This window comes from Bos taurus, chromosome 24 (assembly GCF_002263795.3).
Source record: "Bos taurus isolate L1 Dominette 01449 registration number 42190680 breed Hereford chromosome 24, ARS-UCD2.0, whole genome shotgun sequence".
NCBI lineage: Eukaryota > Metazoa > Chordata > Mammalia > Artiodactyla > Bovidae > Bos > Bos taurus.
In genome coordinates, this window is record NC_037351.1 from 20,413,160 (window position 1) to 20,435,135 (window position 21,976).

Genomic DNA, 21,976 nt, shown 5'->3' on the forward strand with positions numbered 1-21,976 from the left:
TGCAGGTATGTGTTCAGCTCCCCGCTGGGTCCCACTGTCATCAGGAAGCAGGCTGACTCACTCCCTCAATGTAGATGGGCTGAAGCCCCTTGACCCCAGCAGCATCTTCCCAGTGGACGTGAAGCATTGACTCCCATTGGCTCACTGTCTCCAAGTGAAGTGAAGGCTTGGTTTTCCACCAGTCCCCACCAATGGCTAGTCCCACCTCCAACCACATCATTCTACCTTGTTTATGCTGGGTGGGGACGGAGGCTTGGCTCCCTCTGGGCCCTCACTGGCACTGAGGACAAGGAGAGTACCAGTGGGAAGAGAGAGAAGGCCATTAGTCTTTCCGCCAGGTCCTCATTAAGTGTGGTCCTACTGTGGTTCAGGTGAAGGCTCAGATCCCCACAGGACCCCACTGACTCGACCCTGCTGGGAGAATTGAGATTCACTTGCTTTTCCCTGCAGGGAATGACTATGAACTCCTCATTAGGCCAACAGTATCCCAGCAGGGGAATGGAGTGCAATCTGCTTCTACTGGGCAGGCATCAGTACTCCCTTCTGAGTCCCGTTGACACTACAGGGTTGAGGGAGGGGAGGGAACTGGAGAGCCATCACCCCTGTTTCCATATGGGTCTGTACAGAAGACTACCTCCTCTTCCATCTTACTGAAACCACTGGATTAGAAGAGAGGTGTGACAGTGGCATAGTTTCCATTAGACCTTGTTGAGGATACAGCGCTTATTAAGAGCAGCACAGATTTTCTGTTCTGTTAGGCATCACCTTTCCCAACCCTTTGGTTAAGGGAATCAGCTTTCCTTGAAGCTTCACTGCTGTGCTGTTCAAGTCAAAAGATTCCTAGGCAGTCTGCCTCCTTCTTTTTACCTATCAGCGTCCTTCTATGATCGGCTGTTCTATTATATCCAGGGTGTTGATGTTTTAGTTGTAAGAGGGAGGAACTGGGAGTAATGGGGCTTCTCCATCTTAGCCTGATACTTCTTCATTCATCGGTGGTTTTATGAGCCCCTATTATGTTCTGGGTCCCCAGCTAGGAAGGACTCACAATGAAAAAGACAGACAACCCCATCCTCACTGCATTCAAGTAGAGACAAAACACGATTTTGGAAGTAACTACAACAAAGTGTAATCTATGCTACGATAAAGCCTCTCATTCTAATGCCAGGCAGTACAACACCAAAAACAAAGAAAAATAAAACCACACACTTGCAGTAAGTTGAATCTCTTTCAAGCTCTACAAATTCATTCTCAAATAATAGCTACAACCATTAGCAAAAACATGGGGAATCACTTTGATTGCCTTTGTGATTTGGTTGAGAAGATTCTGAAAAGCAAGAATTATGAGGACAGAGCTTCCCTGATTCCTCATTGCTGATGGTGGCTGTGAGCAGTGGGATATTTTAGGAACCAATAAGCTACAACAAATAAACATGGCCACATCCCTTAACAGCACCAGACTGAAGGAGAAAAGACATTGCAAAGCTCCAATTCCTGGACACCACCAGCTTTCGGTAGGAAGTCAATGGTTCTACACTGGGAGTAGAGTCTCCATTTTTGGAAAGTTGTCCTTATTTGGAAGGACATTGGGCAATCTGATCCAAGAAAGTTCTTTGCCCTGGCTTATTTTTACTAATCCAACTTGTTGATATGTTTTAGGCTTGCTAAACCTAGTTAAGATGAATAATCCTTAAAGCTACTCATAATGCAATAAAACATGATTTAAGGTCAAACTGATCAACACGACTTACCCGACACTCTGTACTGTGACCAAAATTACGTTAAATATGAATAACAGCGAGTAAAATCTGAGAGTATAACTATAATCTGACTTTGAAAGAAATTTAGTATCAATATATGTAATCCTTTTAGTACCCACATATTCAACCAGACACAAGATTTTCAATGCAATGATTCCTAAGACATAAACAAAGTCTTCAAAGCCTTTTCCTTTTCATTGAGACTATATATATTTAATTAAATATAATTATATAATTGTGAAAACTGAAATATTAGACTAAGCCACTGGTTGACAGGTCTCCTGAATGAATTATGGCTTCATTCATTCATTCAATCTTTGTTCACTTGTCCAGGCTGCAGGGAGACTGTATTCTTAATCTGTGAACTAACACATCATGCATGGGTCATGCCACTGATTGGCAGTCCCTTGTGGAGCCTTGAATCTGTGTCACTGTGTAACTTAATGAAGGCTGCCCCATAAGACATGTCTCCACAGGTAAGGAGTATCTGTCAAGAGAGGTAGCTTCCCGACACCACACACAAGTCATGAGTCAGAACACCAACTTCATGGTATCACACACAAATCATAATTCAAATGATGGGGATGGGAGGGGACATATGTATACCTATGGCTGATTCACATTGTTGTATGGCAGAAACCATCACAACATTGTAAAGCAATTCTCCTCCAATTAAAAATTTTAAAAATCATTCAAATGCTTATTTGAATCACTTACAATTTCTAGAACCCTCTGTGTCACCTTCCCCAAGGCCCTAATGAGAACTAATATTCCATTTGGTCCCTAAACATAAAGTCACCATCAAACAGGTGAAACTGAATGACCATCAGGCATAATACCAAAAAGGTATGATTCTATAAGAAAAAGCACGTACTTAATATGGAAGAAAACAGTGGTCCTGAGTATATTGTAGAAAATTACCTAAATTACGTACATTCCAGCAGAACCCATCAAACTGACCTCAGCACGCTATGAACTGGCCCTTTTTAAAAGTACTTATACAATTCATTTTACCAAAGTTGCTCTGGTCTGGAATCTTTAGGCACAATGGCTCAACATACTTCACTGCAAAATTAACTCTTTCAAGGGAGCAGATAACAACACAATGTGTCTCTAAATTTAAACCAGAAAACAGGCACACTTACTGTTCACAATTTAACAGTTAGAAGGAAGCTGAGGAATTTCTCTGCTGGGGCTCATTCCTCAGAAGTCCCTGATGGCCCTTTCCCAGCTGTAAAGTGATGGTGCAGCTGCATGGCAGAGGGAGGGAGCCCATCTTGGGGGCAGGAAGCTGCTGGCTGGCTGAGTGTGGACACGCACCCTCCTCCAGACACGGGGCACCGTCTGGGGAGCGAGCTGGGCCAGCAGGTCAACTCGGAGGCCAGTGAGCCAGGTGCCCTGGGCGGGGCTTCCTCACCTGTGCCCTTGTCCCGGGAGAGCTTGTCCTCCCTGTCCTCCCTCTCCAACGTGCTGCTGGAGGACGAGACGCTGGAGGCCGAGCAGTTGTCACGCTCATTCACTGCCTCATTCTGCCGCTCCTTCTCGCTCAGGGAGGCTCGCTCCTCGTGCTCGGGCTCCAGGGCCCGCTCCACCTCGCTCTCTGCTCCCGCGCTGGCAGGGGCTAGCTCCTGGCCGGCCTCATCGGCCACCTGCCCCACCTCTGCCTCCACGTCTGCCTCCGGTTCAGGCCCAGGCTCCCCGGCGCTGGCTGGGGGAGACAACAGAGGAGATTACAGTGAGGACGGGAATTTCGAGGCAACGTCAAGCGAAAGGGAGCGAAAGGGAGAACAGACGTGAGGCAGGCAGAATTTGAAAATGGCCCTGAGTTATTCAATCAAACACTACAGGAAAGGGGATGGCGGCTGGCATTTGAAAATAGCCCTGGTTATTCAATCAAACACGACAGTAAAGGGGATGGCGGCTGGCATTCGTGTCTCAAGTTGCTCAACCTTACAATACAGAGATCTCTCAGGTGGGCCTAATCCAACCTGGTGAGCCTTTTAGAAACAGAGTGTTTTCTTATTAGCACCAGAAAAGGATGTCAGAGAGATCACAAGCACACGAAGTATTTGTCCCACCCATGCTGGCTTTTAAGATGGAAGCGCCCATCGACAAGGAATGTGCTGGCCTCTAGAAGCTGAGAATGATTCCTGGCCAACAGCCAACAAGGAACAGGGACCTCAGTCCTGGAGGCACGAGGAACTGAATTCTGCCAACAACCTGAAAGACCCTGGAAGTGGACCCTTCCCGGGCCTCCCAATAAGAGCCCCACCAGCCACAGCCTTAACTATGGCCTTGAGATACTCCTGGCCAAGAATCCAGTTAGCCAGGCTGGGTTTCTGACTCGTGGGAACCATGAGATAATAACCAGGTGCTGTGTTGAACAGCTATGTTTGTGGTAACTTGTTAGACAGCAACAGCAGACTGATACATGGTCCTTCTGCTTCTTCAGGGAGAGAGGAAGTAAGTTCATGGTGAATCAAGCTGATTAGCGAAGAGCAGTCTGATTTTAAGTTATCAGTTGATATAAAATATATCCAGTTGACATAAATTCATTGGGTAATTCTACTTTGCTTTGGCTGAGCTGTGTGGCATGTCTTCGTTCCCTGATTAGGGATAGAACTCATGCCCGTGCAGTGGGAGCATCCAATCTTAACTACTGGACCGCCAGGGGAGTTCCAGACAGAGCTTCTATCAGTGACTGAACCAGTGAGGTCTGTCACCCTTTGCTTGAATCATGTCTGCTCATAATGTGACGTTTGCTTCCCTGGTGGCTCAAAAAGGAAAGAATCTGATTGCAATGCAGGAAATGCAGGTTTGATTCCTGGTTCAGGAAGACCCCCTGGATAAGGGAATGGCTACCCCCTATAGTATTCTCACCTGGAGAATTCCATGGACACAGGAGCCTGGCGGGCTACAGTCCAAGGGCTCACAGAGTCGGACACGACCGAGCAACTACCACTTTTACTTTTTCACTTTCAATGTGACGTTAGTCCATACACTTGGAAGCTATCTATGAGAATCACCCACAGGCAAATAACTCTAAACCCGTCGAGGCTGGAGATGTGTGGCTCAGGTTCTATGGATGTCATCCCCTAGAAGCCGGGAAATGACACAATCTGCCATTTGCATATTTTTACTGAGTAACCCTCTCAGCTGTGAGCTGTGGATGGATGGCAAAATGATTGGGGATATATATAGATACAGACATAGATATAGATACATAGCCTTCCATGAAGGCCAGGTGAGGAGCAGTCGCTCCTGAGGGCTGGGCAGAGCCACATGGCTGGAATCCTGGCAGTACCACCAACAGCACGTGTTCTAAGTCTACACACACACTGCTCCGAGCAGTGCAGAGATTCAGGCAGGCTCTGTGCATGGGAGAAGTGTGAGGGGCCTGCCCAGACACCTAAGAACAGGCAGATGACGGGGTGGGGGCTCTCTCTTTGTCGGGACAATCTGCCAGCTCAGGTGAGCAGGGATGGCTGGAACAGGGCACCCAGCGCAGCTCCCCCAGCAAACCAGGCAGTGGCATTACTATGCAAGAGAAAAGCTCAGGCCTCACTGGGCAGGGGGCCCAGGTGCCCTTCAGCATCCCAGCAAGAAGCCATTCTGCCAGGCTTCACTGGGTCCAAAACCCCCACCCCTCATCTGCTCTCAGGCTGTCTTCCCTGGCAAATGAGTCTGGGAACTGGAGAGCAAGGCAGTAAAGAGATGAGATGCCAGCCTCTCCTTATGTGCTGGGTAACTTCCAGCCACCCCAGGGAAGGGATCTTCTTCCCAAAACTGCCCCAGAGCCTTTTATGTGGGAACTGGATGTATAGCATGAAGGGACTTCTGCCCACCACCCCCTCCCCAGGCTTGATGACACATTGCAAGACTTCTGCTGGGAACTCCAGTCTAGCAGAGGCACTGGCTTCCTGGGAGAATGGAGGAGATGAGGGTGAGGTGGCGTAGACCCTCTGCAGTCTGTTGGGTGTCCCTCTGGGGTATCCCCAAGAGGGCTGGTTTTGGAAGCCCCGTCTGATCATGTGAGAGCAGTTTCCAGACTGAGATGCACGGGCTAGCAGCAGCAGGAAGAAGCTGAAGGGCACACGACTGTGAGTCCGTGTGCCCAAGAACGGGTATGTCAAGTGTTTTTCCTTAAAAGCAAAAACTGAGCTGGGTACAGGGAGAGAGTGAACAGACCTTGGAGAAAAATTCCCTTCGGTGTTGAAGGACTCTGTAAGGTAACTGCCTTTTCATCTGATAATAGAGTATTTAGCAAAGAGATACACAACTCCCCTCATTTTACCAGCACAGCAAAAGCACAGTTTTAGCAACAGCAGTGTCATCGTTGGGTTGACAGAGAGCATATGTTCTTACACACATTTACTTCAGAATAGCCACATCAAAATGAAAATGTGTTTCCAACAGCCTAGCATGTGGCGTGCATTTAAGTTTTAATTGGTGAGCATATGGCGAAAATTGGCGAGGGTGCCTCTGCGGGGCTTTATCGCTGACGGGGAGACGGCTGCAGTTGGTTGCCATCAGCCTGGGTCTACTCCCCATCCCCAGCAAACTGGCAGACAAAGCAGGAAGGATCCATCATTCGACGGCTGTCTGGCTCCAGCCTACACACACTCCACTCTCACGTGTCCTTCCATTTTAAGCAGGGACTCTGGCTTCTGATCAGCCAGGGACTTTAGGGACAAGTGAGGCAAGGGACGTGCAAGCTCTAGAAAGCCACACACTCTGCGGAATAAACAGTGTAATTTCATCCCGCTCTGTTCAGGCCTTACTTCCTGGAGCAGACATTTAAACGTGTGATCTGACTCCTGGGGTGCTGTCTCTCTTTCATCACTGCTGGGGAGACTGTCGTCTCCAAAACTACGTCCTGACCAGAACGCGGGCCTCACTGCAAATTTGCAGTGTGTGATGCTATTCTATTGACGAACCAATTAAAAAACATTCACACACAGTCCATCAAGCCAAACCACCAAAGACAGAGAAGGGAGGGGACAGGGGGCATACACCTGGGCTGCTCACTCCTGACACCTTCTGCACAGAATACACCAGGTGACAGGTGTGTCCAGGACACAACACACACTCCTGCTTTCAGAGGGCTCCACCAGGCTGGCAACAGGCCTTAAATCGCATCAGTGGGGTCACGGTGGCATGGGGCCAGGCAGCCAAGTGAGGGACCTGAGAAATGAGTAAGAAATCCCTGGACAAGAGGCACAGCTGAGCCCTCCTCAAGCTGCATTAATCAAGGCACGAGTAACCTGGGGGCCAAGACTCTGCCTTCCTTTCACGTCCAAGGGCCCCCAGTGTGGTCTTTGGACCAGTATCTGCTCAGAAAGTTCTCATTGACACTTAGGAAACACCCCAAAGCTAGACACTGAACTCCAGAACATTTCTGCTCCCCTTCACTTTCTCTTTGTCCGCACCTTTATCACCAACGGAGAAGGCAATGGCACCCCGCTCCAGTACTCTTGCCTGGCAAATCCCATGGACGGAGGAGCCTGGTAGGCTGCAGTCCATGGGGTCACTAGGAGTCGGACACGACTGATCGACTTCACTTTCACTTTTCACTTTCATGCACTGGAGAAGGAAATGGCAACCCACTCCAGTGTTCTTGCCTGGAGAATCCCAGGGATGGGGGAGCCTGGTGGGCTGCCGTCTATGGCGTAGCACAGAGTCGGACACCACTGAAGTGACTTAGCAGCAGCAGCAGCAGATCCTTGATAGGGCTTCCCTGGTGGCTCATCTGCCCGCAGTGCAGGAGACCTGGGTTCAATCCCTAGGTCGGGAAGATCCCCTGGAGAAGAGAATGGCAACCCACTCCAGTGTTCTTGCCTGGAGAATCCCAGGGATGGGAGAGCCTGGTGGGCTGCCGTCTATGGAACTGCATAGAGTCGGACACGGCTGAAGTGACTTAGCAGCAGCAGCTATCACCAACAGTCCCCTCCACAAACACACAGCTGTTCCTTTGGAGTCACCGCCCCAAGTCACGCCCGCTGCTCTCCCAGCACCCTGGGGGAAAGTACCATCCACACTGGCTGAGTCCCTGGGGAAACAGGAGGAACCACGAAGGCCTGCAGTGGAAGTCCTCAGGGAGCTAAGGCATTTGCCAATACCGAGGGATGAAAATTGCTCACAACATTTCATGGACACCCAGCAGTGGTGTCAGCGGTGAGAAGCACAAGGACACACAACCCAGATCCAGCACTACAGACCTCGTGCTTATTGTCACGGAAGTTACAGAGCTGCTAAGAGATCCCACACAACACCCGTGACTTCTGTAGAGCAAAGGTGGGCAAACCCCACCGTCAGAGGACACAGGGAAAACCCCAGCCCCTCAGTTCCCACCAGCCACAGTAGACAAATATTTATAAATGTGATGGATGCTCTAAGAGCAAAGGCATGGTGCCCTGGGAGGGTCTGGCAAGGGTTTCTGGCAAAGCCTGGGAAGGGTCCTAAGACCCTGTGCTTAAACGGTACTAAGCACAGTCTTCAAGGGGGAAAAGGAATTAGAGGGAAAACTGGGCAGAGTTCTGGGCAGAGGGAGAAGCATGCGCAGAGACCAGGGGCATGGGGCAAGCAGGAGGAATGAAAGACGTCTGGGGTCAGGGGCTGGGGCAGCAAGCCTCGAGGGTGAGTTAGGGACCTGGGACTTCACACTGCGGGGGGTGATGGGTGCTTAGGAAGAGACGGGCCATGTTCCACTTGACCCAAGAGAACTCCTGAGTATACCCACGTCACAGACAAACCGCAGTTCCCACGGGGACAGCTGAGATGGGCTGGTAGCTTCATGGGGAGACTCCTAGTCAGTATGGGGTGAACATTCAGGAAGCAGACAAGAACCCTGCAGACAAAGAGGCTGAGAAGAAAGGTAAATGCCAGCTGATGGGGCTCAAGAGGAGAAGAAAACGCATAAAGGGCATCATTGGAAGAACACACGGGCAAGGGATCCCCTGGGGGGGGGCGGGCGGTGTGTTCATATCCAAGGGGCACGGGAGTGTTGCAGGCCAGGGGCCAGAGCACAAACGGTCTACTAAATCCCAACCTCTCTGTGGGGAGGGGTCTCTCACTGCTCTTAGAAAGCGAGGGTGGGATGAAACTGAGAAGGCTTAGGTCCAGGTGCCAGACAACCCTTCTCCCCGCGGTGGGTGCAAGCTTGGAAATGAAATGAGGACATGGCAAGAAATGCCTGGCAACACAGAAGGCGTCCAGAGCTGGGATCTGTCTTCCTGGACCACATCCTGAGACAGCAGACTGATGGGATCTTGGCATTGCAAGGACACGCTTAGCAAAGGCCAGAAAAATGCATTTGGCCGGAACCTGCACTGACCTGATTCAGAGAACTTTAAATTTTAAGGTTGGAGGTGGGGGAGTAGAAGGGAGGGGAAAGAAAAAAAAATTAAACTGTCTAAAGAGATATGGGGGATTTCCCTGGCAGTCTAGTGGTTAAGAATCCACCTTCCAATGCATGTTCGATCCCTGGTTAGGGAACTAAGACCCCACATGCTGCAGAGCACCTAAGCCCACACACCACAGCAAAGATCCTGTGTGCTGCAACAAAGATCCGACCCAGCCAAATAGTTAAACATTAAAAAGAGATATGGTAGGGGATAACATGGGCTTCCCTGCTGGCTCAGGCAGTAAAGAATTCACCTGCAATGTGGGAGACCTGGGTTCGATCCCTGGGTGGGGAAGATCCCCTGGAGGAGGGAATGGGAACCCACTCCAGTATTCTTGCCTGGAAAATCGGACACGAGTGAGTCACACACACACACATACACACAAGGGATAATTTACAGAATGTGGAAGAGATCTACAGTATATTCAAAAGAAGTAACAAGGAACTGGGTTGCTGCCAGCCTGTGGGGAGGGACTCATAAACTGAGCACGACCACTAAAAGGGAGTCTTTATCCAAAGGAAACAGATGTTATAGCAGAGAGGTTGGGAGCCAGGATGAGAACCATCAACCTGAGAACCACGAGGGAAGAGGAAAAACGTAACTGTGTTTGTTGAAAGAAGAGAAAAGGGTGCCCTATCTAATGACCGAGATGTCCTTGATACAGATCACAAAACTGGGCAAGAGAAGAGGAGCAAGCAGGTCTTGAGGATTTCAGGCAGCTCATCCCTGTTTCAAGTCAGCTAAGGCAGACATCAACTCAGACTAGCTAGTTCTTTGTCCACACTAACTTTACATCTGATCTTACCTGACCTCAGGCTCTGCTTGGCCTTAAGTGAATTAAAAACAAAAGCTACCATCTACAGAGTGCTTCTGACACATGGGTGCATGTCACCCTATTTACTTCTCTTACCAACGATGTGAAGATTAATGTCCCCATGTGAGAAACGAGGAATGGTGTTCAGAGAGGTTAAGTAACTCATCCAGGGCCACACAGCATGCTGGATACTCTTGGCCTGCTCCGAGACCCATTCTCTGTCCTGCTTTGTGCCCTGGAGGCCAGCCTCTGTAGGGAGGAGCTCATGCGTTTGCTTTCCCTCACTTCCAGGTGGGTCAGCCCTGGGAGGCACCTGCAAAGGCAGGAGGAAAGCGAGGCTGGCATGTTTATGTTCCCGCTCTTTATGAGGGGCCAGCTGGGCAGAAGATGTCAGGCCAGCATTCCTGTCCTCAGGGCTCCCTTCCCAAGGCTACAGCTCTTACCCAGCCCGAGCTGTTCCCTTAAGTTTTTCCAGGCCTGGAGGCAGAAATGGTGTTGGCAGTTCCCCGCTGCTGCTCGTCTCCGGGCACTTCCGTGTACTCTGAAGGCCCCACTCTGCACCTCTGCACATGGTCCCTTCACGGCCTGCCCGTGGGCCCTTTGAGCATGCGTCACCTACTTCCAACAGAACCTTACTGACGAGCGGAGCTGGGATTTGACTTGGATCGGCCTGATTGAAAAGCCTGGGCTGTTAATCGTGATGTTACACTGTGTGGTGGGTGACTTAAGCCACAAAGACAAGTATATAACCATTCCTGAAAAAAAAACAAAACAAAAAGTGGGCACGAGCGTTCCGGCTCTGCTTTCATCAATGTCCCTGACAGCTGAGTCCAGAGTGTCCAACTGGAATCCCCTGTCATGCAATTTCTCTTTGAAGAGATAAACGGCTGGTAGAAAGATCTGAATTTAATAAGTCTTTGGGTGGCTTCAATTGATTTCAGTCTGTGATGGTGTCTCGATGACTTTGCCAGGACTTGGCTTTCTGGCAGGTCTTATGAAACTGAGGGCTGGGCCAGCCAGTTCTATGATAGCTGCTCCAAATGGTGTGGATTCCAGGGACCTCCTCAGTTCAGAGCTAATAACTAACACCATGGACTTTAAACTTGTGGTTTAATCATATAAATGTGAAAAAGGTCCCAAGAGAAAATGCTCACAGCTTTGAAAATTCTTTAGATTTTGCCGTTGGTGTCGGGCCAATTCTTTCTAAGCTGTTCACTCAGATTCACTCTGGAGCCGGATTTCTCAGACTCAGGACTCTGGATATCTGGGGTCAGATATATCTTTGTTGTTGCGGTGGGGTGGGGGGGTGGGGAGCTGCAGCCTATTGTCCTATGCATTGTCGGATATTCAGCAGCATTCCTGGCTCCTTCCCAGTTCTGACAACCAAAAATATCTCCAGATACTACCACATGTCCCCTGAGAGCAAAAACCACTCCTGGCTGAGAATCATTGCTCTATAGGAACAGGTTCATTAGGATGGGCCCAAACTCAGTCCACTTAGGCTTATTCCAAAAAGACACATATTACCTGCAAAATACCGATTCACCGGTCTAATGAATTTGTATGCCTTTAAAATACAATCCAGCTTTGTCCTCAAAATTAGAGCCAGAGTTTTCAAACAGGCTCGGGCCTAAACCACCTCTTAAGATGAAATCCATATATGTTCAAAATTACTTTTAAAAGTCCTTTTGGAAGATACCACCTTGGAGATCCCACACCCGCCCTCAGAGTTCCGATAAGCCAGTTTTCACTGAGCTTCAGTGGAACGCTATAAGAAGTCCTGGGCTTAGAGTCACCGGCCACGTTCTCTCCAACTACAGGTTCTTGGACTCTTAAATCACACTGGGTGCAGTAAGCTGTTTAAACCACAAGAGACACATGAGATTCAAGAATGGCTCAAGAGAAAAAGAGAGACAGAACAAGACACCTTTCCACTATGAGGGTGGTTTGGTCCTGATGGAGCGTAACATGTAAAGGTGGTTACAGTGGTAAGAAACTCCTTGTGGGGACTGGATACCCAAGAGTCTTGAGTGCCATGCAAGGTCTTAACTTCATGTTGTAGATGATGGAGAGCCACTAACGGGTTTTAAAATCATGGTATAGACATGATTTTTTTTGGGGGGGGAGGGGATTGGGCTATAAGAAGAACCTGGGGAGGTGAGATATAGTAGAAGCTATAGAAATGGTCCAGATCAGGGATGGTTAAGATTGGACTGAAGCATTGACAACGGGGAGACAAGGGAGAGGGCTGATTTGAGGGAAAAGAGCACATCGACATTTGGTGATTGACTGGATGTAGGGGTAAGCATTAAGGGAGAAGTCAAAGTTACCTATCTGCTTCCAACTTAAATAAGGAGGCCAAGAGAAATGGTCTTAACCAGACAAGGACTGGGAGGTATGAGCAGATTTGTTAGTTTTATGGGGGAGAGATGAGGGACACCTCCCATCAAAATGCCCCTGACTGGTACTCGGTAAGTCTGAAGTGTCTAAGGCGTATTCAGATGGTGATGTCTAAGGAGGTTGGATACATGAGTCCTGAGCTCAGGAAGGCCACAGCTGGAGAGGCAGACACGGTGGATTTCAGCACTCGGCAGGTTGCTAAAAATCACAGATGGGCCTGTGAAGGTACAGGAGGTGTGGCGTGAACACAGGGAGTTGCTGGAGAAGGAATCCTGGAAAACTCTGACACCTAGGGGGCAGGTAGAAGAAGAGTTGGTAAGAAGATTGAGAGAAAATGAGGACAAATGTGAGACAAGATGATGAAATCACAATGACAGAAGACGATCACGACATGAAAGCCCAGTAACACTTTCGAGTCTAGAGAGTTCTAGAAGAAAGACAGAGTTGTTGAACCTAGAAAGTCAACAAAAAGCTACTGGAACTTCCCAGTGTATCGGGTGGAGGTGGCTTCTTTAGAAGATCTCACAGCTTTGGAAAGCTCTAAAGATTTGTGGAACTCAGGAAAGGTCTTGAAAAAGCATCCTCTTAGGGGCTGGAAAACCAGTGTTTGATCATCCTGCCTCACTGCTGGTGTTATACCACTTTGTACAAATGCCTTGCGGGAGTGTGTGGGGGAAGGCAGGGGTATGGGGGAGGAGGGACGCTGGGGGGAAAGAGGGGAGATGGAGATGGCAGAGGAGAGAGCGAGGTCCTGAGCACAGATAAGGAGGCGAGAAGAAACCTGAGAGTTATTCCTCTTTGCTGTACCACACTGACTGAAGAAGGTCCACAGCCCCCACCCAGGGAGGCCTTCTGACTGTAGCTGTAAACACTTACCAAAGGCTTTCCCCTGGGATGAAAGGCACTCCTGTCTCTCCGGATGCCCTGGAGCATCTCCAGACGCACACAGCATCTGCTCCCCACTGGGCTTTATAGCTCCTGATACTCTTTCTTCTTGTCAAATAAGAACAAACAAGCCAACAGCTGTTTCAAACTTGGATTTTTTTGTTTACATTAAAGTTTTTAGAATGAAAATTTGATGATAAAGGTTGGTTAAAAATCACTATAACCCCAACCTTGGAAACAATTCTCCATGGGTCTCTCATTTCTGGAGTCTTACAAGCAAAGCCACCATAGCCTAGATTCTGGGCCATCCTTCTAAGGAGGTATGCATAGAAAACAGCCTTGTAAGACAGAGACAGTCTCCCTCTGGAACCAACCACTACTTGGTTTATCGCCCACTGTGAGCAAGATCACGTCTCCCTCTGGGATAAAGGGACGATGCGCTAACTGCCCAATAAAGATTTGAGATCCTTCTACTCAGGGTTCCACTCAGTGTGTGCAGGTGTCACGTGGGCTTATTCACATCACCTTGTGGAAACTGCGACTTGCAGAAATGGCACAAATGCTGCTATCTTGGCTACTACTATCGCTGTGAGTAATAAAGTCCTTTGTTTCTGACCCAGGAGTTTCGTGTCTTCTGCCAACATCCATGAGATCATGGCGGGCTAACTTACTAGCTTTTAAGTAGGGTGAAGTCTCAGACCTTTGGCAGATATTGACGTCTATTTGTCATCTAGGAGATTATCATGGCACTCATATAATATCCTGCTTTAACAACAGTCCCAATGCCACTCTGAGCCTTATCTTTACTTAAGTAAACTTCACTAGGATTTATACTTTGCTTCAAAAAAGCTTAGGACTATTTAATGTTTTATAAAATGGGACAAGAAGACATACTGCAGGCAACTGTCATTCTCTGTAAGAGGAAAAATGGGAAAGTATTATCTGTTCCTTTTTTTTAGAAATGGAGAAATGGCAAGCAGAAAACTCCCATGATTCACAAAGGCTGTCAAATGTTCCCCGGCAGGCATAGCAGGCAGGGCCCTGGCCTTGCCCTTGGGTTGAGTCCCTGAGAGATTCTGTCTCATTGAACAAATGGCATTAAGTAGCAGCAGTCAGGTGAGGTGGGGCAGCCCTGAGTCACAGAACCACCAGGAATCTAGTTTCCTGCCAACTCACGAAATCCTGGACTGGAGGTGTCCAGAAGCTTTATGCAAGGGAACCAGCATGCATTAGGCTGATGATGGATGATAGTCCATTGCTTCTGTGCCAGCTGGAAACAGGATGCCAGATGTTTCTGATCTCTACCCTGTGGACAGGGTAACCTAGGAGAGCACCTTTTTGCCTGAAGGACACCAAAAATATGTTACACAATGAAGGTAACAAAGATGCTCAGTCAGTGACTGGTAACGATGACAGGAGCCATGATGAATGAAAATGATGAAAAATGATGATTCACGGAAACAAATCGAACATTTCATGCCATTACTGTATGTCTATATTTTATTTCCAGGGAAGATCAGAAGACTAGAAGAATTATCATATTTACCAGTACTGTAAATGCTTAGGGGCTTCCCGGGTAGCTCAACTGGTAAAGAATCCACCTGCAATGCAGGAGACCCTGGTTCTATTCCTGGGTCAAGAAGTTCTCCTGGAGAAAGGATAGGCTACCCACTCCAGTATTCTTGGGCTTCCCTGCTGGCTCAGCTGGTAAAGAATCTGCCTGCAAGGTGGGAGACCTAGGTTCTATTCATGGTTTAGAGAAAATATTAGTTTACCATGCCCATAATTTCTGTAAGTGCCTCCAGCTGAGTGCTGGTGAATAGGCCGTGACCACATAAGCCACATTTTATATCTCCAGCGCCAAAGAGTAAGACATTTGGAAATATGTAGGAATCAATTACAGGTAGAAAAAAAATCATACTGTTGAACGTATTTTTCCTTGACATAGAATTAATAGAGTATGGTAAATTTTTAAATGCATCTGTAACATGCTAGCTCTGTGTGTAAAATAAAAAGTACCGAGCTCAAAATAAGAAAAATAATCTAGCCATTATGTGTGCTTTCGTGGCTATATTAATGAGTGAAATCAGCTTATCAACTCTTGACAGCATCTTCCTTCTCCTGGGGATGGTCATTTCTCTCATTTAGCCTCAGGGGGCACTCCGGTATTGGAGCCAGGGAGCCTGGGAAGAACACAGTTCTAGCCCCCAAGGAAGGCAGTTCAACCCCGAGACATCCTGCAGGGACCACCATCAAAACCTGGTTTCGAGATCAGCGATTTTCTCCACTTTGTTTCCATGAAATAGGTTACCGAGATCTGACACCCCTGGCCTAACAGTTTACCTTGCTGCACTGACTTCACTGTGGGCCTATAGATTATCTTTTTTTTTTTCCCTGGCCATATTAAGTGGCTTGCAGGATCTTAGTTCTCCAACCAGGGATTGAGCCCCAGGCCCTTGGAATTAAAAGTGCAGAGTCCTAAACACTGGACTGTCAGGGAGTTCCTAGATGATCATTGTTTTCAGTCCTCAGAGTGATTTCCTTAAAGCCACATCGAAGAACTCCATTCCAAAAGAACGTTGCACCTTTTCTCTACCTAGTGTGGAAAACTTGTGTGTTTCCAGAGTCATCTCTGAGAGCTTTAAAATAACAGGAAACACATTTATTGGATAGATATTCTGATGGATACCATGAGGGCTCAGTGAAAATAGGGAAAGCATAATTCAAGCAATGGGACTTCCCTGGTGGGCCAGGGGATAAGACTCCGCCTGCCAATGCAGGCAACACAGGTCCAAACCCTGGCCGGGGAAGATCCTATATGCCTCGGAACAACTGAGCCCGCAGACCACAACTACGGAGCCTGTGCTCTGGGGCCCGGAGACCACAACTACTGAAGCCCCGGTGCCCACAGCCTGTGCTCCACAACGAGAGAAGCACTGCAGTCAGAAGCCCTTGTATCGCAACGAAGAGAAGCCCCCGTCTCCGCAAGTACAGAAAGCCGTGAAAGCCATCTCTGCAGCAATGAAGACCCAGTGCAGCCAATAAGTAAATAAAATTTAAAAAATAATAATTAAAGCAATGGATGAAGAGAGCGGTCCTTCCATGGTTGCCTAAACTGGGGGCTAATCGTCTCCATTAATTAGAGCACAGCGCAAATGAGCGCACATGGGCCTGGCAGTTTGACACAAAGGGAAAATATTCAGATCATCACCACCAGTTTTAGGCACCACTGGGACAAACACCTGCTATGAACCACAAGAGGGCCAGATGGAAAAATAATTCAAGCACACAATGACTCGATGGTGGGAGCAGTGGCGTGATTTACACAAAAGTTACAGCAGATTTAGCTGGGAAGGTTTTTGGCTGAAAGATCTCACTAGACGCCACATAACGCTACAGGTATTTTACCATTAACTCTTCCCTCTTCGTAAATATATTTTGTAAGGGAAAAGGGAGGGAAAGCTTTAATGTTTTCATATATTCTGTTATCAAAAGAATTTATGTAAGAACTCACAGAGTGACCTTTAACCCTAAGGTATACATAATTCAGGAATAAATATTTGCTGTTCCTTTTTCTTTGTAAATGTAATTCTGAAATGTAGGTCACAATTTTGATAGATACTGGGGAGAGGGTTGTGAGGGGACGGCATGGGATTCTTGGGAGCATCACCACAGATACCATGGCACAATGAATGGCTGGGTTGGGAGTGAAACAGTGATCTTTACTCCCAGCATGGCACCAGCAAGATCTGAAGCACATCCCCATCTATCCGAGCCTCCATGAAGTATGGATAAGAGCATCTCCCTTCCTTACTGAGATGCACCACAAGGTATTAAAGAGCAGCATTTGGAAGGAAGCAGCTAAGTGCTACAGAAATGAGAAATGAATTATTAGCACATGACCCCACAAGGATAAAGAACGAAAAAGCGAGTCAACCCCTGGCATGTTTGGACCATGTGCCAGGTGTTCGGTGCAAGACAAACATCTGGATGTGTGATTATATATTTTATTCTTCCCCCAGCTGTTGGAATATTCTAAATATTAGGGATCAGCAAAAAATTACTCTGAGCATTTGAAAACGGGGACCTGGTGAAAAGATGAGACCAGTAACCGGGACCTCGTGGAATGCTTCCAAGATAGTAACAAACCAGGAGAAGAAAAGCCCTTACGCCACACCTACTTTGTGTTCTGGTCCAAAGGCTCCAAATCAGAAAGATGCTTCATCAGTTCTCTTGAGAGCATCCTCCTACAGCCTTTCTTCTTCTACACTTAGACTTTCCAATCGAATAACTCGGTTATATACTAGGACAAGGATGTTAGAACACTTTGCTGGCTCCAGCTGATTTGATGGATGATAATAACTTAATATATGATGGAAGTGTTTCTATAAGAGCCACTGCGTCTCCCCTCTCCCTAAGGAAAAAGGAAACACCAATGCTGTTTCGTTAATTTGTAACTGTGTCTAAATTCAAGTCCAATATTCCTTTTTCTGATGTAGATAACCATTTAGGGTGTGATTTCAGTCAAACATTTTCTTAGTCTCTGTTTACCCCTTCTCTGAAGAGGAAAATGACATTTGCTATTTATCTTTCTGAAAGCATACTGAAATAACCTTCCACAAATGCATATTATGTACATACAAAATATTTCCTGTGTTCTGATTAAAGTTTAAAACACTCTCTTTTTAATTGGATAGGATGGCTTCAAGTTTGACTGACACTGGACAAAATACTCAGGGAACTATCTTGGTTTTGCCACAAACATCAAATAGATTAAAAATCTCGAGGACAAACAGTATTTATAGATACTGACAATTCCTTCTTAGCTTGGGGCCATTCTGTACGTCACAGTTTGGACAAAACCCTTCTGTAAAGCGCTGGAGATAACAACTCTTAGAGTTAAAAGTATCCAGATTAAGTCCTGAACCACAGCTTGCAGGGGGAATATTTTTTATATGGCCTCTGGAAATACCACCATTTAGATAGAACAGTGATATCAGGCTGAGTTTGGAAAGCACACTGCTGTTACAGAGAAATCTGTTTTCCTGATTCCCGGAGTCTTAACATTTTAAGACCGACATTACTCATCTAGGACTGAGCCATCTGCCCAGGACAATCTTCCATGGCTCCAGGACCAGGAGTAACAGGACGTGATGGGGAGCTGGGATGGAACCAGCCCGCTCCAGGAGATTGAGCCCCGAGGCTCGGAGAGCCAGCAAAGAACTGGACAGACAAGATGGTTCAGTTACAGCCAGTTCTGCTGAGGTCATGGAGTCCTGCCTTGTTTAAATTAGACTTTACGCCATATTTAGTCAACCTTCCTAGAGTTAAAAGTTTAGTGTCTCCGCTGTCTTCAGTTGGCTAAGCCTACAGCAGGCTGTGAGCCATCACACTCGATTAAACCAAACCGTGCTGGCTGCAGGGTTAGTCAACATGCAGCGTTAGGCGCCTGTACCCGAGGACCATCCTCTCTGACAACGTGAAAGAAAACGGACCCACAATTTGCAGAGCCATCAGGAAATCTGCTGATGCTCCGAGGCTGCAGGGTACGATGGCACTGCTTTTCTCCAAATAAAGCTAAGACGACAGGCAGTTTCTCCAGGGAGAGCCTGTCTGTCTGCTTCTAACACAAGCATCTACACCCACCCCCATACCACAGGCCAGTCATCTTTACTATCTTCTTTTTTTTCCTTCTTCAATATTTTACTTCTGTTTGCATGAGGTCCATGTTTCTTTGTTTGCTCTGGTTAATTTTACCCTCTATCAGTGTAACTTAAACCAGACCGACAGTTCCTACGGGAGGAGCAGAGCCAATAAATAGAGAACATGCAAATGACAGAGGAATTAATTAATCCTAACTTATTATCCTGTGAATTAGGATTAAATGTCAAAGTGAGTCTTATTTTCATCATTCTCCCTTTCCAGTGATCATACACTGACAAGCTTTATAAATAATTTTGCTGTAGTAAGTGGCTTTGCAAACCCCTTGCTATTAGTGACAGCTCAGGTCACAGCCACCCCTGAAGCTTCCCATTAGCTGCCTGCCTCTCAGTATGAGTTTGCACGTTGGGATGGTTCCTGCTGCCTAGAAGCCTGTCTGATGTTAATTACCGCATCAGTTCCCCTCTCCTCTCCCTTCACTCACCTTGGGGATGCTGAGGCGTTCCTGGGGAGGAGGATGATACCGTGGGAACCTCCTGCGAGTCTAGAGATGAAGGGCTACGACCCAGGGGGGCGGGGGAGGCGGGGGCTGCCGGTGAGGTCAGGTCCAAGGAGAGGTCAGCTCTGCCCCGGCTCGCACTCCGGCTTCTCAGCTCCTTCTCATGCGCCTCAGCTGCCAACTGCTCCAAGTATTTGTATCTGAAAGTTAAATTCCAAAGGGTTTCCGTAAAAAGAAAGAGGAGCCCGTGGCTGGTGCTTGTTTATGGATGAAACACCTGCAGAGTGAGCTGGTTTCCTGATGCAAAGAGCACAGCGCAGGGCTGGCTGGAGGGCCCGTCTGCCAAAAACACCCAGCAAAGCCAAGATGCTAATGATTAAAAATCCTGCATCATTCATAACCAAACAAATTGGGGGAAGTGGTAACATCACAGTCTCCAGATACCAGATCACTGCTGCAGAATCCTAGTTTGCTCTATTAGGAAACATTTGTGCAAACAAGCCAAACAGCAATAATGACCATCAAAAAAGCCCCAACAGTGACAGCTGAAAACCACACGCCCTCAGAGCTCACAGCTGTGAAATGGGAGGGTGCCTTGGTGCAGCAGACAGGAACAATGCCCCAAAATACCAAAAGGTTGTTGGATGAAGCCTTCCCTGGATTTCTGAACCTGCTTCAACGCTAACAGCAATGTGACTGGAATTCACTTTGTTCTCTCCGTGTCGACCATGGAAAGTTTTTTATATTCTAAAATATTTCTGAGTAGGACTCAGACATCCAATAGCTTGGCCCTGACGTCACATATAGTTTATTCATCAAAGTCAGTTTAAAAGAACAAAGATACATCTGTTTTGCATTTCAGGCAGGCAGAACCCACTAACTGTTTATTAAGACCAGCTACCAATCATATTCCTCATAGAGTGCTTTATAGATCAGACCAAAATAACTCTGAAATATGTGCCTCTTCCAGATGTCTGCTAATTTTACCCATCATTATTTGTTCAGGAATAAATTCATGAACTCAGCTGTAGCAGGTTTTTGACTATCATGTGTGCGTGCATGCTAAGTTGATTCAGTGGTGTCTGACTCTTTTGCAATCCTATGGACTCTCGCCCACCAGACTCCTCCGTCCATGGGATTCTCCAGGCAAGAATACTGGAGTGAGTTGCTATGCCCAACTTCAGGGAAGCTTCCTGATCTAGGGATCAAACCCACGTCTCCGATGTCTCTTGCATTGGCAGGCGGGTTCTTTACCACCGGCGCCACCTGGGAAACCTCTTTTGACTATCATACCCACCACAAAACTTTGCAAATGCTTATTCCAGACCCTCACTCACATCCACCTAAACTCACTGCTTCAGTTACTTCCCAAGGGCAAGCCCCCGGCCCTAGACCCTGTAGCCCCTACCCAGACACTGCACACACGGCGCTCTTACTTCAGCTGGATAAGAAAGGCAGAGCACACACATTGAACCTTTTAAAAGAATGCCTTTAGAAAGCACACATTTCTTCATCCATCCTTTAGGGGGCGTGGCTCCCAGGTCTGCAGTCATCACAGCTCTCCCGCCAGGCCCCGGGACAGGCTCACACGCGCATCTTCCCCAGGGGGGGCCTGTCCTGACCACCACAGCTGGAAGTGATCTTGCCCTTGCCTCTGAACTCATGTCAGATATGTAGCCCATTCAACTCAGATGGCATTTTACATTTACTGACTGGCATATTTAGTCATCTTTTCACATGTGTATGTCTGTTTTCAACAAGCAGATGATAGGACTTTTTGAGAACAGGAAGACCACCATCCTCAGTTCTTTCCCTGGGCGCCATGCATTCATGGGCTGATGGGAAGGAGGCAAAGAACCCTCCAGGAGCAGCCCACGTGCTCTCATCTCCCTGCGGCCCAGGGCGCCAGAGGGCAGGGCCATGGATTTCACCTTCTTGCGGAGTGAGCTTACTTTCCTGGTGACTCTCTGCTAAAACGCATGATGTGGATCTGCATTTACAAATGTCTGTCTGATGGTTAACAGGGTGAAACTCGACCCAGAAAGAAAGCTTTAGAGACTCTGGACTTTCCTTGCCAACAACGTCATCTCTCAAAAAGTAGGAAAAGTACCATAAAGGAGATATTTCTGAAGTTAATGCAGATGGGCCCCAAAAAAACTACCAGGTGGTGAAAGTGACAGGAATCATGGAAGACAGTGGTCTTGAGGGCAAGTGTCGGGGCCTGTATTTTATTATGAAAGGGCTGGGGGCAAATGGAAGGCCAGGAAGGCTGGGAGGCCAGGAGATCACATTACGGGCCCACGTGTCCCCATGTGGAGTCCAAGTGGCAAGGGCAGGGGGCAGGAGGAATCCAGGGCAAACAAGAGGGTCTGGACATGTCCCAGAGATGGGGATCCTAGAGGAGGGAAGCCATGCTCTAGCAAAATCAGGGAGAGAAGTAATGAAGCCCCACACAGAAGGCTTCAGGCCAGGAGGACAACCCATCACCAACCTCCATTTCTGCCAGCCCCACCCTAGCCTCTCTGGTCCCCTCCCTGTGGGAAGCCAGGCTGGTAGC

General features: G+C 47.7%; 1 protein-coding gene across 10 annotated transcripts in view; it reads right to left on the minus strand.

Annotated features, from left to right (window-relative positions):
- Positions 1 to 21,976, minus strand: part of FHOD3 (formin homology 2 domain containing 3) — a 521,883-nt gene that overhangs the window by 76,861 nt on the left and 423,046 nt on the right. For all 10 annotated transcript variants that reach the window (NM_001191215.1, XM_010818738.4, XM_005224047.4 and 7 more), the window contains 2 exons: positions 19,405 to 19,619; positions 3,175 to 3,465 (listed from right to left, as the gene is read on the minus strand). In NM_001191215.1, the coding sequence (NP_001178144.1) occupies positions 3,175 to 3,465; positions 19,405 to 19,619 (506 nt within the window). The remainder of the gene's footprint in view (positions 1 to 3,174; positions 3,466 to 19,404; positions 19,620 to 21,976) is intronic.